This window comes from Alosa alosa, chromosome 15 (genome assembly GCF_017589495.1).
Source record: "Alosa alosa isolate M-15738 ecotype Scorff River chromosome 15, AALO_Geno_1.1, whole genome shotgun sequence".
NCBI lineage: Eukaryota > Metazoa > Chordata > Actinopteri > Clupeiformes > Clupeidae > Alosa > Alosa alosa.
Window position 1 is genome coordinate 20,771,870 of NC_063203.1, and position 20,450 is coordinate 20,792,319.

General features: G+C 39.6%; 1 protein-coding gene across 1 annotated transcript; it reads right to left on the reverse strand.

Annotated features, from left to right (window-relative positions):
- Positions 1-1,589: 1,589 nt before the first annotated feature.
- Positions 1,590-2,519, reverse strand: LOC125307869 (olfactory receptor 6N1-like). The gene is made up of 2 exons (XM_048264001.1): positions 2,086-2,519; positions 1,590-1,740 (listed from the first exon to the last, which is right to left on the reverse strand). The coding sequence occupies exons 1-2, from the start codon at positions 2,517-2,519 to the stop codon at positions 1,590-1,592; spliced, it is 585 nt and encodes a 194-aa protein (XP_048119958.1).
- Positions 2,520-20,450: the final 17,931 nt, after the last annotated feature.

Sequence of the window (20,450 nt, forward strand, 5' to 3'; positions counted from 1 at the left end):
TTCATTGGTAGACTTCCGAGGGCCTTGACATTCAAAACGAGACATTAAGAACTTTGAAAAAGCACTGGTAGTTTATTTACAAGACTTATATATACAATAAGTAGTTTATATACAAGACACGATTTATATAGACAGTACCTTCAGGAAGTTTACCATTTGCCGCCATCTTGAATTTAGTCACGATAAGTCGAGCGACGAGCACAAATGAACAGGTATGATAAGGGATCAGATTCCAAAAATAATCCCGTGGAAATGCATGGATTCCAGTTGCTGCTACTGGAAGTAGCATTTTCTAGTGCAAACCGTATGGTAACGTTAGGCTACCAGACAGGGGCAGTCGACCCGGGGTATTTTGTGTATCTCACATTGTTTTTTCTTTCAACTGGTAATTTTATTGCTGCTATTGGAACAATTGAAAACGGAACACGGAAAACGGAACACGGTCCCAGTGGACGCAACCAATCCAATAGGAGTCACTGGCGCAATGCTACCCAGCAACAGCTTAGTAATGGCGCCCGCTTACTTCCGGTAGTTTCGCCGGATTCGCGTACAGATTGTAAACTATTATAGAACCGCTGGCTGAAAAAAACGTTTTCCAGATTAGGAAATATTTCTGAATTGTGTGTGATCACATAAAGAGGCATAGCCTACGGCGGTAGTAATGTGAGCACTCATTCAATGTAGCCTACGCGTCTGCGCAAGTGAAACTGAACCTTATCATAAAGACACCAGTACTTCTTCCACCACTGGCCTCGTACCTACAGTATGGCAAAATAATAGCCGTGGGGATGTCCTTTACCAACCCCACTCCCACTCATTTAGTGCTTAAATATATTGAAATGTCCTTGTGGTTTGGTGTATGTTGGTCAAAGTAAAACATATTTAAAGACTCACATCTCTGAACACAAGACTGCAATACATACACATAACATAAACTATGCCATTGCTCAACGTCATGTACATGCTAATCACAGCACCATCACCTAAGTTTTAAGGCATAGAAAAAGATCTCACCCCGGGATATGGTTAACTCATTGCTCCGTAGAGAGGTCTTTTGGCCTCAGTATGAATACAGTAGAACCGCTTGGTATTTATGAACTGAATTTGTTTTGTTAAAGTGTCCTTAATAGTAATAATGATACATATTTTGCATAGTACTGTTTATTCACAAAATTCAGCCGATATGGACAAATAATAAATTACCTATTCAACAAAGTAATTCAAGACAATTTTATGTCTTCTTATATTGGAAGGTAAATATAGGCCAATACAATAATTTAAGCTCTTATTTAAATATGGCCAACTTTACTTTACTCTGCCTTAATACATTTCATAACTTCTGTTGTAGGCCATATTAATTTCAATTGTTAGATATCAAATCATGATCAAGTAAACTGAGTAAATATAGTAACTAATATTGATGGGTAGATAAATATTAGAGGAAAAGTAAAAGCAATGATAAATAAATAATTGTGAAAAAATACATTTTAGTCACAGTGTCCCCTCAACTAATAAAGCCGTTCTTATATTTCATTTAATTTAAGACCAGGATAATCAAACTAGGACATGGTTCAAACAACAATCATGCATTATTTCTTTGTACTTTGTCTACATAGTACTTTTCGAATCCGTGGAAGTTGGAGGCCATAAATTAATGGGTTTAATAGTGGGGGAAAAATCAGAAATTGTATAGCCAATGCATTACGTACACCAATTGGAAGATGTAGTGAACCATCCCAGCTGTAAAATACATCAAACAATGCAGTCACAATATATATGACCATAACCACTATATGCGGAACACAAGTTTTACTGAATTTTTTTCTACCCTCACTGGATGATATACAAACTTTGACAATATGAGCATAAGAAACTAAAGTTAAGACAAACTGTATAAGATATGCTGTAATAACCACCATGCTCCATACCTGGTTGGCTATTGCTTGATAACACCCCAGTATTAGTATTGAAGGATTGTCACAGAATAGTTTATGGATGTAAGATCTACAAATGGGTATTCTAGAAGTAAGGAGAAAAATTATTGCTGACGACAAAAGAGGGAAGGACCAGGTTAATACAAGCAACTTTGACACGGCACGTGGAGTCAAAATGCTGTGGTATTGCAGTGGTCTGCAAATTGCCACATAGCGATCATAAGACATCACTGTTAAAACTGACATTTCACACAGCGCAGAGTTATAAATCACATAAGTTTGAAGCAGGCACCAACTGTAGCTTATAATGTGAATATCAGATTGCAAGTCCAGCAAAAATTTGGGATAAAAACCAACAGTCCCGTAAAGTCCATTTGCACACAGATTACAAATGAAAATGTACATGGGCTCATGGAGGCTTTTATCCACTGTCACAATAAAGATCAAAGTTAAGTTGACTATAATAATAAGGATGTAAAGGACAAACGCCAACAAGAAGTACAGAGGCTTGTAAACTCCTGAGTCCTGCAGCCCAGAAAGAATAAAGAATTTAAAAGTAGAAACGTTTTCCATCATCTCAGGCATTGTAATGCTATAATCATTAAGTAGCATTTAAGAACACATCCACATATAATCACATCATACAGGAAGTAACATATCATATTGTAGCATTATATCTTAGAATTTTTTAAAGGGTATTCACATAGTATTGTTTGAAACTGAATCTTCCAGCTGTATGCTCTGTCTACCTTTGTTGTACTGTGATCACAAGCACTAGATTTATACCCTAACCTCCACTTTAGGGACCTATATCATGTCCACTGATGAACCACAACCCTACTGAAACTCGTTGACACCAGACCCTCCCCAATTCATTAATTGCAATAAGCCAACATAACTCAGTCATAACAGATACAGTAACTTAGTTACCTTGATTTATACATGTGGGCTATAACATAAGTTCAGTTCAAAAACGATAACCAAAATCAATTTGAGAAAACAAGGCTCCAAGTAATAGCAAAAGGAAGGTAGGGCCTACTGAGAAAGTGTGCATACTGTATGTGGCTCAACTTAGATTTGGCCATGTCTTAAGTTTGCAGGATAAACTGCAAGCTAACTTTTTTACTGTAACTCAAGCTCTTAACTACATTCAAAGTACAGTAGCAAAGGCATACACAATGTCACTGTGCATGTGTGCACGTTTGCATCTTCATTGTTACTATTGTAACTTGATATTGATACTGTTAGCCCATCTAATTTGGTTATTCCAGTTAACCCATAGCTAAAAGGGAGCTATAAGCTAACTACTGTATGGCTCACAATTTTTAGGACGAAACAGCAACCTTCTCACAGAATTTCCAACAAAGCCCTGCAAAAAGCCCCAATAAAAGAAAAACTCCTATAAAACAGCTCGGAATACTAATTTAGTCCCAAACGTAAAAGGTGTCATTATTTGCGCTCTTTGCTAAATGGAGTTGGCATATCACAGCAGTTAGCTAACTCACGAGTCACGACTTATCGTTAGTTAGCGTTAACTCATGCTGTGAACGTTTACGAGTCAAATATAACATTAGACTAACGTTAGCCAACTTATATTCAGTACGCTAGTTCGTTTGCAGTGTTTTTTTTTTTTGCACTACAACTTTTTTGAACAAGAGTTATGTTGGTGCTGTAAAAGAGTAAACAGGCTGGCCTTTCATTTCATCATTCAACAGTACAAATGTTTTATTTATTTTATTTTGTGTAAAGCAGAAGTTTTTTGCTGTGCAAAACTGTCTAATAAAGTATATTATTATGACCGCCGCGCAGCGAAGCGGCGGTCATATAGGTTTAGTCAGATTTTTTTTTTTTTTTCATGTCCAAATTTCCGTCAAGGATTCCCGTGTAAGACCCGGGTACACGAAACTTGGTGGGCATGTAACCCCACATGGATAGCATGGAACCATCGAAATGCTGCGCTATGCACATCTAAAATATCAGAAAATGAACTAGATGTACCGCATAGCGGTACAAAATATGACCGCCGCTCAGTCCTGTACATCCATTCCGCGAAAATAAATCACACTTCAATTTGTCTCCATATTTTACTCCATCCCCACTCTTGAAACTTTTGTGTATGCTTGTTTGGCATGCCTGAGTGTGTGTGTCTTGGCTGCACAGAAAGTAGCCTACTGGTGCTGAAAAGGTGAATAGATTGTAGAATAGCCAAAGAAGATGTAGCATTGTTATAAAACCTTTAAAATCTCTAAACAATCACAAGTAGGGCAGTTCATCACAGTTCATCCATTGCAACTGGATTGATGAAAGGTCACTTACACCTGAAGGCTACATTGTATTTGGGAAAAGCAAAAGGTATCAGCATAATGTTATTTATTTATTTATTTATTATGTATTTATAAACAAAAACATCTCTGTCAGTTCCATGCGTTTTTCAACAGCTATCAAAAACAAAGGTCATTTTTTGATGGATGGATTTTTTGTGAATGTTTCTTCTTCTACATAAGATTTTAGTCATCTTTAGTTCATGTAATACTTTATTGTCAATGCACAAATTAAGTAACAGTAGTCTGAAACGTTATTGTTAATGCACAAATTAAGTAACAGTAGTCTGAAACGAAATGCTGTTTTACATCTAACCAGTGGTGCAAATAACTGACATGTCCAAATGGGCCTTGATGAAATCGCGCCGCTAGACTGTTCATACACATTTTAACGGGCCAAAGTTGAAGAGCTTTTGTCCGTTATTGTTCGTGCAAATATAGGCTGATTCATGTTCCCTTGCATTGTGTAACTGAGGTCCATGGCTAGTCTGGCTTTCATCAGACCAAGCTCAATCTTTTAAGAAATCAAAAATAAATAGTGGGCAGATCAGGCTGGGTTCACCCAGCCTAGTCCATAGGCACCGATATTGTTTAATTTTCAGATTGAGATATACATGCTCTGGCTATTCTAAATGCAAAATGCATTAGGGAGTTATGACAAAACTGTAACTAACAAACTAGATCCTAATAGAAAGCTGTTAGCTTCCCTAAGCTACAGGTAGGATTATAAGGTAGGCCTATTTACAACATAAATTGTCAATAGGCTATGCTGGCGACACAAATAAAATCTCCTTTGGACACCAATGGCTTACGACTTACAGTATCAAGCGGACTTACACTGCCATATCGTGGCGAAAAGTTGTAATAACATTCACGCAGCTCCATGAGTCAAGGAAAGCGCGAATGAAGTAGCCACTTCTAAATGGGACCCACTACACAGTAGCTAGTAGGTGTGTTGCTAAAAGCAGCCATAATGAAATGAAGGTGTCATTGTTTGGATACTTCACACACACGTGCTTTTTAATTTCACAGACTACAACTACTAAGCTGGAATCAAAGCACATCGATTCCCCTCTCACACCCTGCACGCACTTAAAACAAAATAAACAGGCGTCTCAGTCTCACATGTATAGGCAAAACTGTATCAGACCCGGTTATGCGTTGGTAAAATCTTCCATTGCACAGAATTATTTTGTAGCACGTGCAATAAATAACAGTCGAAAGATACAAACAGTGCTGCTATCAATTTGCTTGGTATAACCGCATTTATAGTTTTCTACCAATGCAATCAATCAAATGGGCCTCCATCACTCAACCAACGCTAACGGTAACATTACCTAGGTCCTTATTGATATTACAAGATTAACGTACCTGCAGTAAAAACCAAGCATGTCCGATAAACATCCTCAGATTTATTTCGGCTTCAAGAAGAAATGGGAATTACACTTCATGTGAACATCGTCCTGTCCTTATTAGATGTTAAGCTGCGGTAAATTACAGTCCTTGTAGGAAGTGTCCAATGTTTTTCCCCAACCCACTTTTAACTTCCAACAAAATTACGTCTCACTGCAACGATGCGCCATCTAGTGGACAAACGACTACTTATCGCCAATACTGAAAATGCAGCCATGATGATGATGAATATTTATTTTGGCTTTCTTTTGATCCTACTGAATTTGTAATTATGTATGTCGGCCGTTCTAATACCGATAGTATGTGGGTGCCTGTGTGTGTGCATGTTTATATGTGTGCACCGCCATTTACAGGCCAATGAGTGTACAGTCACTAAATGTACACATAACCTAATTTTTTTTAGACCACCCCATGGATGAAATTCTACGAAACTTGGCATACCCCAGAGAATGCCAGGTCAATCATACACAAAAATTTGGTGCAGTTCTGAACATCTTAACTGAAGATAGGGCGATTAAAGCAGAATAATATTGCATTTTCATTTTTTTACCGGGGTGCAAATCACAAATGAGTGATTATGAGCCAGGTTGATGTGGGCCCTTGAGACCAACATACCATAAAAAGAACTGTGTCTGCCCACAGAGAACTGTGTCTGCCCTACCCTCCTTTCGGGGGTCCAGTCCAGCGGGGGCTGCAGATCAAAAACGAAAAATGACGGTTCCATGCTATCCATGTGGGGGTACATGCCCACCAAGTTTTGTGTACCCCGGTCTTTCAGTGTCCCGGAATCCTTGTTGGTGTAACAAACACTAAATGTACACATAAGTTATTTTATTATAGGGCCCCCATTGACCATAAAGTACACAAAACTTGGCATGCATTCGGAGGGTGTCATAATGATCCTACACTTTTAATTTCATGCAGTTTTGACCTTGTCAGCCAGAGATATTGTGATGAAAACACCTAATTTTTGCTTTTTAATTTTTAACTAGGTGGCGCTATACATGAAATAAGTGGTAATGGGATGGGTTGACATGCCCCTTAAGACTAACATACAAAAAGGTGGACCTCCTAGGCCTTACGGTTCTCGAGATATTCACAGAAAACTGTCTCCGCCACCTACAGGCCAGTTGGTGTATAATAACATAAATTAATTTATTGTGTGGCCCCCCATGAACGGAATTCCACAAAACTTGGCGTGCATACAGAGGGTGTCATCATGATCCTACACTTCCAATTTCGTGCAGTTTTGACTATGTTAGGTCACAGATACCTTCAATTACACCACCTCATTTTTACTTTTTGTGTTGAACTAGGTGGCGCTATACATGAAATGAGTGGTTATGGAATGGGTTGACATGGCCCCTTGAGATCAACATACAAAAAAAAAATGGTCCTCCTAAACCCTACGGTTTCGAGATATTCACAGAAAACTGTGTCTGCCCCCCCCTCCTTCGTGGGTCCAATTCAGCGGGGGCTACAGATCAAAACAAAACGATGGTTCCATGCTACCCATGTGGGGTTACATGTCCACCAAGTTTGTGTACCCCGGTCTTTCAGTGTCCCGGGAATCATTGACGGAAATTTGGGCATCTTGAAAAAAAAAAAAAAATCGCTTTATTTCTTGCTTGGGTCATATAATAACTGGTGAATGACAAAGTTCAATAAAAAGATTGTTTAATGCTTATTTCTCCTATTACTCCATTTGTGTGGATGGAGGCGAACCGTCTCCTCGTTGCCTGATCCACCGCCGGGTTGAAACACCTAATTCGTGCTTGGTGACCTCAGCGTCCGTGGCTGGCCCGTGTCACCATGTTTTTCCTCACAGCACCTGTAATCAAACAGACAGATATGTTTATGTTTATGGTATGTAGCATCCAAAGCCAAGTATGCTTACACAATACAATATATGGGATAGGTATTAAGGAGATTAAATTTAAAAAGAAACATGACTTACAAAGCTCCTCTGTTAAGCTGCGTTGAGGGCTGGTGTGGGGGTGGAGGGAGTTGAGGAGGGACTGCGTTCCTGGCCCATAGTGAGGTGGGCTGATTGTGAGAGAGGGGGAAAAAATGTATTAAATGGTAGTCATCATTGATAATACACATGGGGCCTTTCTATTCACTAATATTTCAGAGATCAGTCCCTACCTTGAGTAACTCTCCGTATGTTAAATGCGGGTGCAGGTGCAGGGAGTTGAGGTGGTGAAGAGTGTTGCGGTCCTGCCCCATGGTGAGGTGCTAAGGTGCTCTGTTAACCATGGTAGGCTGAGAGCTACAGGGCCAAACAATGGAAAACAAAAACAAATCTCTGGTCATACTGGACATGAATTTGTATGTTTCAACATTTTGGTATGCACTATCTATATCAACTCCAGATTGGATTGACATTGAAATCAATGTGTTTCAATACAATCTGATAATAATGAATGAACTTTTCAGGCAATATTGCATGAATGCAGATGTTTTAACTGACTTGGCTGAGATTTTGAAAGTAATGTATGAAGTATGCAGAAAATCTGAGATGGTAATGCAGATGCAATCTGTTGATTTGAAATAGAGTGACTACTGCTGTGTTAATATAGATGGGGCCACTGTATTCAATTTTATTTCAGAGATCAGTCTTTACCTTAACAGTTTTCTCAGGTTGAGGGTAGTGACTTCGGCTGCCTGGCACTCCGGCAAGATGGGTGGAGCTGGAGGAATAGATACAAGGGAGAGGGAATGTCTTTAGTACTAAGAATGTTAACCATATCTCTAATATTAATATTATGATTGAGTTATTTCAATGTTAAGAGATTATTACTTACTTTGCCAGTGCAATTGGCTTGGGCTTGAGGCTTCAACTGATATACCAGGCGAGTTGGAAGGTACCTCAGAGATGCAAAGTCACCATTTTCTGTCTCTTCTTCACTCTCATCAGAGTCCCCAAAACGATGGCTGTTAAATAACCATATCATTATGGTTATTGCAATCCCAACATTTCCAAATATACATATAGTACAAGCATCTCTGGTCTATTTTGGAATGCTACGGGAATGTGTTCACATTACATTTTAACAACCCAGAAAGTATCTTAATCAAACGAACCCAACAGAGGCAATCGTAACGTTAGATGGTAGAATCCAGCCGATAAAAGTTGACACTGCAGAACAAACAAAATAGAAGATGGATACAGTTAAGCTACGTTAGCATGATAAATCACAAACAGACGCCAACACCCATTAGTTGTCTGAACCGACTTAAACAGTGATTAAAATGCCGAGGCTTTCATTACAAAGATGGCAGAAGGACACTAAAGTTACGTATGAGACCAAACTTGGCAAAATGCAAACGTTAATGCACAGCTAGCTAGAAGCTAGGGCTAAACCATTATCAGTGAGTCAACACAGCTAGGTAGCTTTCATAGCAGACGAGTGCTTCACTGACTTCATTGACTGAAATACCAGTGCCAATGTATCAGCTTAATCATATTTGCATCGCGAAATGTGATCTTAAGCCATATATATGTATAATAGACATTAGCAATAACTTATGCAATTATACCTAAGAGCATGCTAGCTAGCAGCTATATGCCGCTAGCATAGTAGCACTATGGACTATGGACAACAGCAACACATTAAAACAGACAAGACCAGACTAACGTTAAAGAACAATGTGTGTTTTTTAAATCACACTACCATAACATATTCTGCCGAAATTGCTAACCCATTTTAAATCAAATAGGCTACAGACTCATATGAGCATCACAGCTAACAATAACGTTAACTTAGCCTGTTGTACAAAATTACAAAGCGTCTCTGGTTAAAATTAACGCTAACGTTAGTCCTAATATCAAACAACGTCATTACAATCAATAAACATGATAAGTATAAAACCACAAAGGCCAGTGTTTAGCTATTGTGAATGTAGCAATATATTAATAAATATCACTTACCTCGAGGGGGTCAAGCAACCGCGTTCCAGCAAAGAAAATATCCACTAGTATGACTCTTCTCAGCTCTTGGTGTACAGTCATGTTCAACCATTACAGTAAAGGCGCGTCCACGCCCGCGGATCCGACATGGGTCCACTCAGGATCCGCTGTTTGACAGTAGAATTTACGGAGCCGCCTGGAGGCGGAGCTGATCCTCTGCGGCACCAAAACGAATGCGAAAGTCACGCGGGTTTGGCGACTTGAAGGCGGATCCGCCTAGGAGTCTACTGCTGTGTTGGGTCTCTCATCGCTCTAAGAAAGTGGTAGGTCAAGCTTAAAATTGTTAAAATTATTAAAAAAATGACAAGTTCTAAATATATCCTCTTCAACAGAGTCGAAATCAGCTGGTGCTGCAGATATAGTAATAAATAAATACATAACATATATTTCTGTTTTCCAGCAACATATTAGGAAGCATAGGCCGTTTTACAGCATTGTACAATATATTCAATGAAATACCAACATGCTGCATTAAATGGATCCATAATCCAGTCATCCTGAGCACTGCTGGTTGGGAAATATTTTTGAAATAAACTTTGCAGGGATGTGATGTAGGCCTATGTTTAATACATGGAATCACAAGAGTGGCTCCCAATCAGACAATTCAGCGATTTCGCTCAGAAATCTCAAAGGCATAATACTGTCGCGATCGAGGCGCCTGTCCATACTCAAGTTTTTTTGGTGAATGCAGTAATCGGTAACACTCCATAATAAGGTGCCATAATAAATAGGAAAATAGTAATTACCTAACCCTTTGTTAATATTTGTTAATTGTTACTAACATATCTATTTGGCACAAGTTAATAGTTTTTTCATCATCAATTAAATATTTGTTGTTTGCATAAAATCTGTATGTTAATGTTTTAGCAAATCTATTAACTAATATTTTATTAATATGTGTTAATAGTTAGCTAAATGTACTTTTGGCACTAATTAACAGTTATTTCTTACATCATTTAAATGTTAAATGTTTATTTACAAACTATATGTTAATAGAAAAGTTAATGACTTATTATTTTTTTACTAATTGATATTAAACTGTGCTCTGCCTGTATATAGCATCGGGTTGAGCTGAGTCCCTTATAATAAAGTGGTAAACGCAAATGAGCCAGCTCATTTTGCACCCTGCAGGCAGCCATGCTACCGTGCATACAACTTTTTTTTTTTTTTTTTTGGCTCATCTACCAATGGTGGGTGATAGAAACAAAATGCCAGCCAAAAAATATATTTTCTTGAATTTCCTTTGGGATGAATAAAGCAGGCTACTATCTTATTTTATCCTATCTAATATGTAGTTTTACCGCCCATATGATTTTTAACATGCAGACTATAGCCTAATCCTGTGTTTACTTGGGATGGGGTGGGTAGCCTACAACGTTTTGTTAGCAACTGATTGTGCAACTCATTTTACTGGCCAATTGAATTGATTGAATTCAATTGATTTTTACCAGCATTGACCGGTGATTGCTGTTAAACTCTGGGCGCTCGGCTAAGACCCTTTTTACCAGTATGAAGCCGATTTCAACTGCAGCAAGCGTCAAGCACGTCACTGGAGTGACGTTTACAACTTTGGATGAGAGAAGACTCGAAAAGTTTGGTTGCGAGCAGACTGCGACGGTGAACTTGAGGTAAGTCTTGTCTAACATTTCCTTAAAAAGCATTAACAATTGAGTTTCCTTAACATTTTACATTAACTCTACATATTTCGATTTATTGCTGATTAAATATTGATTATTCGATCTGTTTAGCACTGCTAAACTTTGTTAGTGAGGTTCCTTCGTCTATCCTCCAGCTGAAACGAGAAGAAAGAATTCAGAAATGCAATACAATTAATCATTATCAATTAGGACAACAACCGAAAATTCTTTATCATGCCTGAGTAAAGTAGTGCAAGTTGGGGAACATATATGAAAGTGTCTCCGACTTTTAAGGCGCGAACGTAGCTAGCTTAGCTCAAGGTAACTAACATTGACTAGCTGGGGTGTTGTTAGCTCATGGGTTCTTTGCAGCTTGGATGCAAATTACGTGTTTTTTTACGAGCACGGTCTTTGACCTGTGGAAGAAAATAAAGTGGAACAAAAAGTTAGCTGGCTTATTTGTACTTTTATGGCGCGAACGAATCCAGCTAACATTAACACAATTTAGCTCAAGGTAGCCAACATTGACTAGCTGGGCTGTTACCGCAGCCTACCCCAACGTCCCTGAGAAGGGATTCCCTTGACATTGATAGACCAGACATATCTGAAGTTAATTGCAAACAATGAGTAAGTCTGTCTAGCCTTCTGCATAGATACAAGATAGATCTTGTATTTGCATAGAATATTGTTTGCAATTAACTTCAGAACTGTTTGACTTATCAATGCCAGGGGGATAGGTTTTTAGATGTGTTCATGTATATATTGACACCACGCACGCAGGCAAATAGCCAACAAGTTCACTCTCGCGAAGGACACAATGTTTACAGCGCATAAACCCTCAATCTAACAGGCTACGTATGTTTTGGTGTTTTTTTTTCTCATGGATTAGCCTACCATTTTGAAAAAGTTTGAAAACTGTTGAAAAATAGGTAAAACGTTGATCAACTAGCCTTATATAAGCTGAAATTTGGTAGCCTAATGGATGGAATTGTAGACTACACAAAATCGGGGATTTCTCCTTGAGGAAATTTTTTGAATTCTGCCAGCTTATTGAACGTTTTTCACACAATTTTGGACAGAAACGTTAAGCTGAAGACAGGCAAGCTGCCCGTCTGGCTCATCCAAACCACACACTGCATGCGTGAAACAAACACTGACATCTTGGACATCACAATAAATGAGAATACCCATAAATATATCTGCACTGATAAGATGTTTAATTGACAGAAATCAATTTCGTTTGTGTAGGCTATCATCTAGAAACTAAAGTCTTTCTAAGCAGCCCATCAGTGGTTCTCAAAGCTGCTGTTACCTAATGGTTGTGCTTTAGGATTAGTGAGTCTGGCCATGCGAGCACTCTCACGTCCCGTCTTACCTGCTGATCCAGTAATATATTCACCTTTAGTTTCTTCTCTGGTCAAAACGTGTGTCATATTCATAGCATGTAAGCCTTGTCTGCATTAGATTGCAATCTATACCTGGCATTAACAAACAAGAATGCGCTTGCTCTATTTGTAAAGCCACTAAATTATGTGTGTGCTTACTGCGCTACACTCAAAAGTTTAGACAGAAGTAGATTTCATTTTTGTAGGTTGTTGAAGTGTGGACTAACTGCTCAATTGTGTTCAAGAAACCGCTACGTTAGCTAAAATGACATCTCCACATGACGAGTAGCCAAGTCTGGATGTTATGAACTGTTTCGACGTGATGGCTCGCCTTCACTCACTGACGGTACCGATCCACTTGCACGACCCGACATACGCATGGTGTCGCGCTGCCTCCCCTCGTTCAGTCTTGTGTGGGCGTTTTGTTTAAAATGTCAGTTACCAGCTCATACTCAGTTCGTTTTAACGTATCTTAAGTGTTTTTCCACAAATGGACCACAATTTTAGGCATGTACTTAACAGTATACAACACATTAATAGCCTAAACAAACTATGCAAGCCATTTGGAAATCTTGTTTTATTTAAACTACTCAATGCAATCTCAAATCCTTACCAGAAACACCAACAGTCAATATATTCATCCAAATCCTAGTTTCGTTTGTTTTATGGACTACTAGGTGGTTGTGGAAGAGATCGTTAAAACATTATTTGTCTTGTAAGCGGAACCAAAGTTTCACAGGCACCGTTGTGGTAGAACAAAGGACCTACAAACTCGTCCTTTCATTGGAGAGTCGCCTGGCGTTCAACGGATTCATTTGCATAAAGCTGGGCATCGGCCAGCTTTTTGACGCGCGACATTATTTCAAATGCAGCGCTGCCTTCCCGGAATGCTTTGCGGGCGCGTTAAAGTCGCTTGACGTCACCCATAGGACTAGAGTGGAATGCGACACGACAAAAAGAAGTGTCGTGCAAGTGGATCGGTACCGTGAGCGTGTCAGTGACAAAGCTGACGGCAGGCGGCATTTGTGCAGGCAGCTACAGACACTGTTTCTGACGTGATTCAACTAGGGGTGGGCGATATATATCGTCTGCGATAATATCGTGATTGTTGTTTTAACGATGTGCAAATTGACATTATCGAGTATTTAAATTACTTAGAAAAAACACTCGAAATCACGCTGAAGACTCATACATTCCCAGGAGGTAGGCTATGCGGGAGAAGTGCAGCAGAGCAAGTGTCACATGATCACTAGTGGGTCACAACGTTGTCCCAAGCACGCCTAATGTTTATTTTGTGCAGCAAGAGTAGCCTACTTGGGATTTTATGTGGCTACTTCTGTTCAAGTAGCATTGACGAGACAGTCACGTTTAGTCCTACACGGTATTATTTGGAGAGAAAACATTAGCCTTTGAGTATTTTAATATTCAGTTGTAAACAAATAACTATTCTCATGTAACACTTTTGTAAATGGACTGAAGTTCGCTCTAAATATCTACGTTTACCGATTATGCTAACCGTTAGCATCTCTATGGGATTTCTCATATACATTAGCCATAAGCTAACGCATTAGTTTCTATTCTGTAACTTGGAATGCTAACCTACGTGATTGCTCTAAAACAAAACATATAAGGAAATAACTGAGATGTAGGCTACTCTGTTGGTCTGCTCTTAGTTTTACAGTGAATCCTATGTAAAGGTTTGAAAGGAACTTCAGCTTCAGACTTTCTCTTGGGAAACTGTTGGACCATGTCATTGCCACACACACAAGTGGGGGCAGAATTGGAAATGTGTCATAGAGTGACAATGCATTGGTTGATTTGGTTAAAAAGTCACAGGTTAGGTTATTGGTTATTATTGTAATGATGCTATTCATAAATAATGAGCTGTAAAGTAACTCAGACTTTAACAAGAACATTTTTTTAAAGGATATCGACTAATTATCGTTATCGTCAAAATCACAAAAAATATCGAGATATTATTTTTTGTCCATATCGCCCACCCCTAGATTCAACATAATATTTTGATTGAACGGGTTGCACAAATCTGCATATGATTAGGGAAGTGCGGACTGCCTTTGTAACGTGATCAAACATAACATTTTGACTGTGCCCAGTTGCCCTAATGGTTTATCCGGCCCTGTTTGTGTGTATGTGGCATGTCACAATTATAGATTTGTGTGTTAGGTGTTAGATAATGTTAGCCTGGCTCTGCCTTCCTACGTACTTCCGCTCAATTTCTATTTCCCTTCAGTACGTCGTTTGGGCCTTCGGTATATTCGCGGGTTTTCTCCTGCAAAAATCCGCAGGTATAATCAGCGAACCAGCAGCGAACAGAGGGAGGGCTGAAGGTTATCCCTACTTTCTCCAGTTGGTTGAATAACACAGTGTAGCGCCCTCTAGCGTGTAAACGAATGCCAATTCAGAAGTTCCAGACTCTCTGTACATTATGAATGTACGAGAGGAAGGCAGAGCCAGGCTAAGATAATGTTGAGAACCTTGTTCTTTGTGAACTGGTGAAATGCTTTCTTCAAAATAACTTGCACATGTCTTGATGGACCCTACCTTATGCCCTGTGTACAGTTATGCTGTACCAAGTTTTGCTTGGACTAAAAATCGTAATGCTTTAGTATACTGAGACATTATGAATGGTTTTGTACCATTCTAATCTTTTTTTCTTTCTTCCTCAGGTAATCTTGTATTTTCTGTTCTATTTAAATACACTACTCTAAGGTAAGAATGGCTGATCAAATACATTCTTTCAAATCTAATTTGAGACGCAAAGCAGTCAAATCAGTGTCTAATTTTCTGCAAGGTATTGAGAAAGACGGTAAGCTTGGTGACGATCTGACCGATGACCACACTGTACATGACTTAGACGTTGTTGTAAACTGTGATGACAGTGATGACTTGATGCGTGACTGGAACTTTGACAGTGACTGTGATGATAGAGAGGGCCCTTCTGAGCATAGACCTGACCTTGCTGATGATTTAGTTAATTGGGCTTTGGAGTTTAATATCACCATGGTTGCACTTACTGCCTTGTTGTCTATCCTACATTTTCACCACCCCAATTTGCCAAGAGATGGGAGGACACTCCTCAAAACAGTCACCGACTACAAAATCCTACCTGTAGCAGGAGGTGCCTTCTTTTACTTTGGTGTTTTGAATGCTATAACAGGCCTTCTTGAAAATGTATGGATGAAACTCCCTAGCAGGCATTGCCTGCAGTTACAGTTAAACTTTGACGGGCTCCCATTGTTTAAGAGTAATAATCAGCAGCTGTGGCCCATTCTAGGTTTATTGAAGGAAGTAGGTAAATGTCCTGTCGTGATTGGCATTTTTGGAGGGGTTTGCAAACCAAAATCCCTCACTGAGTACTTGAGGGACCTGGTGAGTGAGTTGATTAGTCTTCAGTCTGGGTTTTGGTTCAAAGGAAAGCAGTTTTTTCTGCGGGTCTGTTCTGTTGTGTCTGTTCTGTTCATTCAGGCTGCATGTGATAAATGTGTACAGACAGGTCGCATGAGGACAACAAATGGCCATGAGTACATGAAGTAGAATGATTACATGAATACCTGGGTGTAGTGGGCCTTTACCAACTCGCTTGTCTGGTCAGCTGGTTAAAGCACTATCTCGAACCTAATTTCCTTCAAAGGAAAGAGGCAGATTTGAATGTTCTTGTTGTATACAGGCCCTGTCAATGTTCTGGCTGTTCCAGGTTACAATACCTGATCTAAAGGAAACATTTTGGCAACTTTCTGGTGTACAATTTGCATGGCCTTGTTCATTTAAGCGATGATGTTAAGAGACATGGATGTGTTGATGTGATATCTGGGTTCCCTTTCGAAAATTTTCTCGGTGAGATAAAGCGCATGGTGAGGGGGCCAAATTTCCCAGTTGCCCAGGTTGTCCGCTTGTCTGCATGGATCAATTTTGTGTTAAAATTACAGAGGCTGTTGAGCCATTCTACACATATCCCCTCAGTTCATCTAGCCTGGGTGTCCTTGTGATATGTGTCCTTCGTAAGTCCAGTTGGTAAGTGTTCTTAACACTCTTCTGAACTCCAGGTTCGCAAACTACATTGTTGGTGCTTCGTTTTATGTGTTTGGACCCAGAGCAAGCTACTGACAAGGTTTGATGCTGTTTTGAGCAAAATTACTGGTTAAAAATTATATTTTGAAAGCGTTTAGCTCACCGCCCTTAGCTAATCCACTGTTTGCAATTTTGGGCTGTAGCTTATGCGGTGTTAAAAGATATATTAAGTGAAATTTGTAGAGTTCTGGCTGTTACCACTTAGTTATTTTGTTACTTTGCATTTTGAAATTGTTGCTGTATATTAATATGTTGTTGTTCTAGAGTTGGTGACTTACATTTCTTCTTCTTTATTTTGTCGATTTATTATTCACTTTTGTATGACAAACTGAGGTGCACCCCCAGTCAATGTAATGGTATAGTAATGCAATTTTCAAATTACGATAGAATTGGAACAAGCTGTAGAAGAATATGAGATTGCAAGCAAGCAGTGAAAACACTGAAGATGAGGACAACAGGCCAAGTGGAAGAGAAAGAATAGGTACAGAGCCTTCAAAGGAATGGTCTGCAAAGGTTACCTAGGAAAAACAACTAGGCCGGCCCTTGCAACAACTTGTTAAAAATGTATTGAATATTATTTATTATTATTCACTTTAATGACAAACTGACACCCCAATGTAATCAATGATAGAGGCTGTAGAAGAATAGCAAGCAGCAGTGAAGAGGAGGTGGAAGTGGAGCAGGGCAGGACCCCTGCATCCCCAGCCCCTGCATCCCATCTCTTGGTGGTAGGCCTGTTACAGTTGTTACAGTGGTTTCCATTCATCTTTTATTAAATATCTGGGTGAAGCTAACATAACTGCAACTTGCACCTTTGTGACAGGTCTAGGTGAAGGGAGTCAGCCAGCTGGTCAAGGTTTTTGGTCCAATGGCTATATTTCAGAGACCACATTTGATGATCCCCCTGCCTTTGCAAACAGCTCCGCAGCAGGTCCGTGGGCTTCTACCCATTCAGCGAACATCACAGTGACTACTACACCACTGTGGTCTTCAGTATCTACTACAAACAGCCCTGTAGCTGGTCATAGTCAATGGGCTACACCTCCTACTGACACCCCAACCCATGCAGCAGCTGGCAGAAGTCCGTCATCAGGCCAAACTGGATATCAAGTACGAACGCTTGAAAATTCTATCGCTCATGGGGAAAAAAATCACTTTGGTATTAAGTGTGATAAAAATGAATCTTTATTCTTTACTTTTAGAACACCCCACATGACACACCAACCAGGTCTTCTCGGGAGGCTGTGCCTACAGGTAGGAATTCTAGTGATCTCTTGGTTTACTCTGACATATCTACGTACCATGTTTTGCTACTAATCTGCTATGCCTGCTTTTTCTTATGTGTTACAGCAATTGCCAAGGAGATCCTCATCCAACTGGATTCTATCAGAGAGCAGCAGTTGCTCATCCTGGTGCAGCTTCAAAAAATCTCCAGCAGTCAAACAATTCCAGACGTCACGCCAGACCCAGCACATTTCGGGCTCCCACTTTCAACTGTTGAGGAGCTAAAACGTTTGGAGGAGAAATTGAAGAATCCAGAGGAGGAGAAGAATTTGGTGAGTTAAATGATGCATTAATCAGATCAATCCTAAAAGTCAGTCCCCACTCTCACTCGTGCTTTATTCCTTAAATAACTAATGAGATACATGTCTTGTTTCAGACTGTTCTCCTTGAAATGGTCGGAGGCATGACTTTGAAAGATACTGTGGGGCGGGTCCTGAAAAGAGCCATGAACACCTCGCTGGCGAGACTAATTAATTGGAGTGGGGCCAACCAAAAGCCTGCATTCAAAAGACTAATTTTGAAAAGTGTGGTCGTGGGTAAGTGTCAGTACTGGATAACTGCAATGTGGTGATTGCAGTGACACAAGTGTTAACTGCAAGGTGGTGCGGTTGCAGTGACATAAGTGCTACACTGAGTATACATCACATGATCATGCTGCCCTCTTCTTGTGTTTTTCTCAGATGCAGTCCGCCGGAATGTCCTAACCAAAGATTCCTCCGAAAAGGAGATAGAGCTCCTCATCACCAGATGGCTGCAGCTGGCCTGTGACCGGGATGGTGGCCGAAGCCAGAGGGCAAACCGGCAGACATCATAGATAAGGGTGTCAAACTCAAATGCTGTAAATGTTCAAAATAGTTTAAATCCTTGTTGATTTTACATTAATGCTGTGACATTTCACGCAGTATCTGTTATTAAAAACGATTTGTTTTGTATGTGTGTGTGTGGGGGGGAGTTGTTGGAAATGTTTGTTAAACAGTGGACCTAATTTACCTCAACATGGATGTACTTTATTCAATATGAACGTGAGCGGGGGGGGGGGGCTAACGGCCTGAGTGTGCAACGTTACCGTGGCAATCAAGTTTGTTTAGATAGTCTGAATCACGAGCCCTGTCGAGCCGCGTTTGATAAGTTAAGGACACTACCAGAGTGGAAGGGGAGAGTGAAGTGTGCTCCAATAATAATAAAAAAAATGTTTTAAACATGAAAACGGTCTACTTATGATTTATTTTCAGTTTATCTTGTAGCCTATAAAGAACGGCTGTTTAGCGATTCTGGTATTATCTTGACAGGAATGAAAATCAATAAAATTAAAATAAACCCAAACAAGGAACTGGATTGGGAGGGGGCTTTACGTCCTGTCACTCGGGGTTCCGCAATAGGGCCGCGTCACAGCCGAGTGCTCGCAGAGCAATCGGACCTAGATTCATGCCGAGGATCGGCCGAGTGTATTCGCCTTAATCGGGCCGCTGAAAGTTGCTAGCGAGCTTACAGCTAGTCACGTTAGGACTTGTGTGTATGAACCGTGGGTCATAATGAAAACATTAATAAACGCTCTCTAAGTTGCTAGAATTGCTACCAAATCCCAACAATACATGTAAAGTAATATAATACAGGTGGTATATCGAAGTTTTTAAACGTGAACAACATTTTGCCAGTTACAAAATTAAAACAAAGTGGAGAGTGCTTCATACAGTCAACTCACCAATGCAAAGCATAGCGCTTGATCAGCTATGGCAACAATGCTAGGACAAAACGCAGCTGCAGACACTCGGGCTCCAAAACACCACCCCAAAAGCTGCTTACCATTTGCTTAAAATCACACAAACACTAAACTATATTTCTAACTCTGTTACACCCCTCCCCTGAATTCACCAAATTCAAGCAGCAACCAAATAGTAATTCTCAAAGCGCAAGAGTACACCACTTTCTCAAACACTACACTGTAAAAATACTGCTAAATGGTTACTTCTGAAAAGGTGGAAACTCTCGTTGCCTTAATAAGCTATAAACAAACTTTTCTTCAAGTTATGTTTACTTGACGTCTACAAGTAATGCTTACTTAGAAGAAGTTATCCTTACTTAAGACTTTTAAAGTTCTGGTTACTTACTTCCAACTAGTAAAGTTTACCATGCCCCAAGTAAAGTTACATTTGAAAACAAAGTTGTATTTTACTACTGTTAAATGAGTTAATTTTTACTTTGAGTTGTAAAGGGTAATTTTATGTTGATAGGTAAAGTTTACATTTTGCAGAATATACATACACAAATAGTTGGCACTTAGATTAGATAACTTTATTGTCATTTTGCAGAGAGCACAGCGCTGTTATCAAATCAAAACGCAGCTTCCAGACCAACTTCAGAAGCACGAAAAAAGCAGAAAACGCAAATGCGATACACAAAAGACAGGCGCATAG

Coding starts and splice junctions, on each gene's coding strand:
- LOC125307869 (XM_048264001.1), bottom strand. CDS start 2,519: ATGCCTGAGATGATGGAAAACGTTTCTACTTTTAAATTCTTTATTCTT. Junction 1,741..2,085: donor ACTCCACGTGCCGTGTCAAA/GTTGCTTGTATT, acceptor TGTATTTTACAG/CTGGGATGGTTCACTACATC.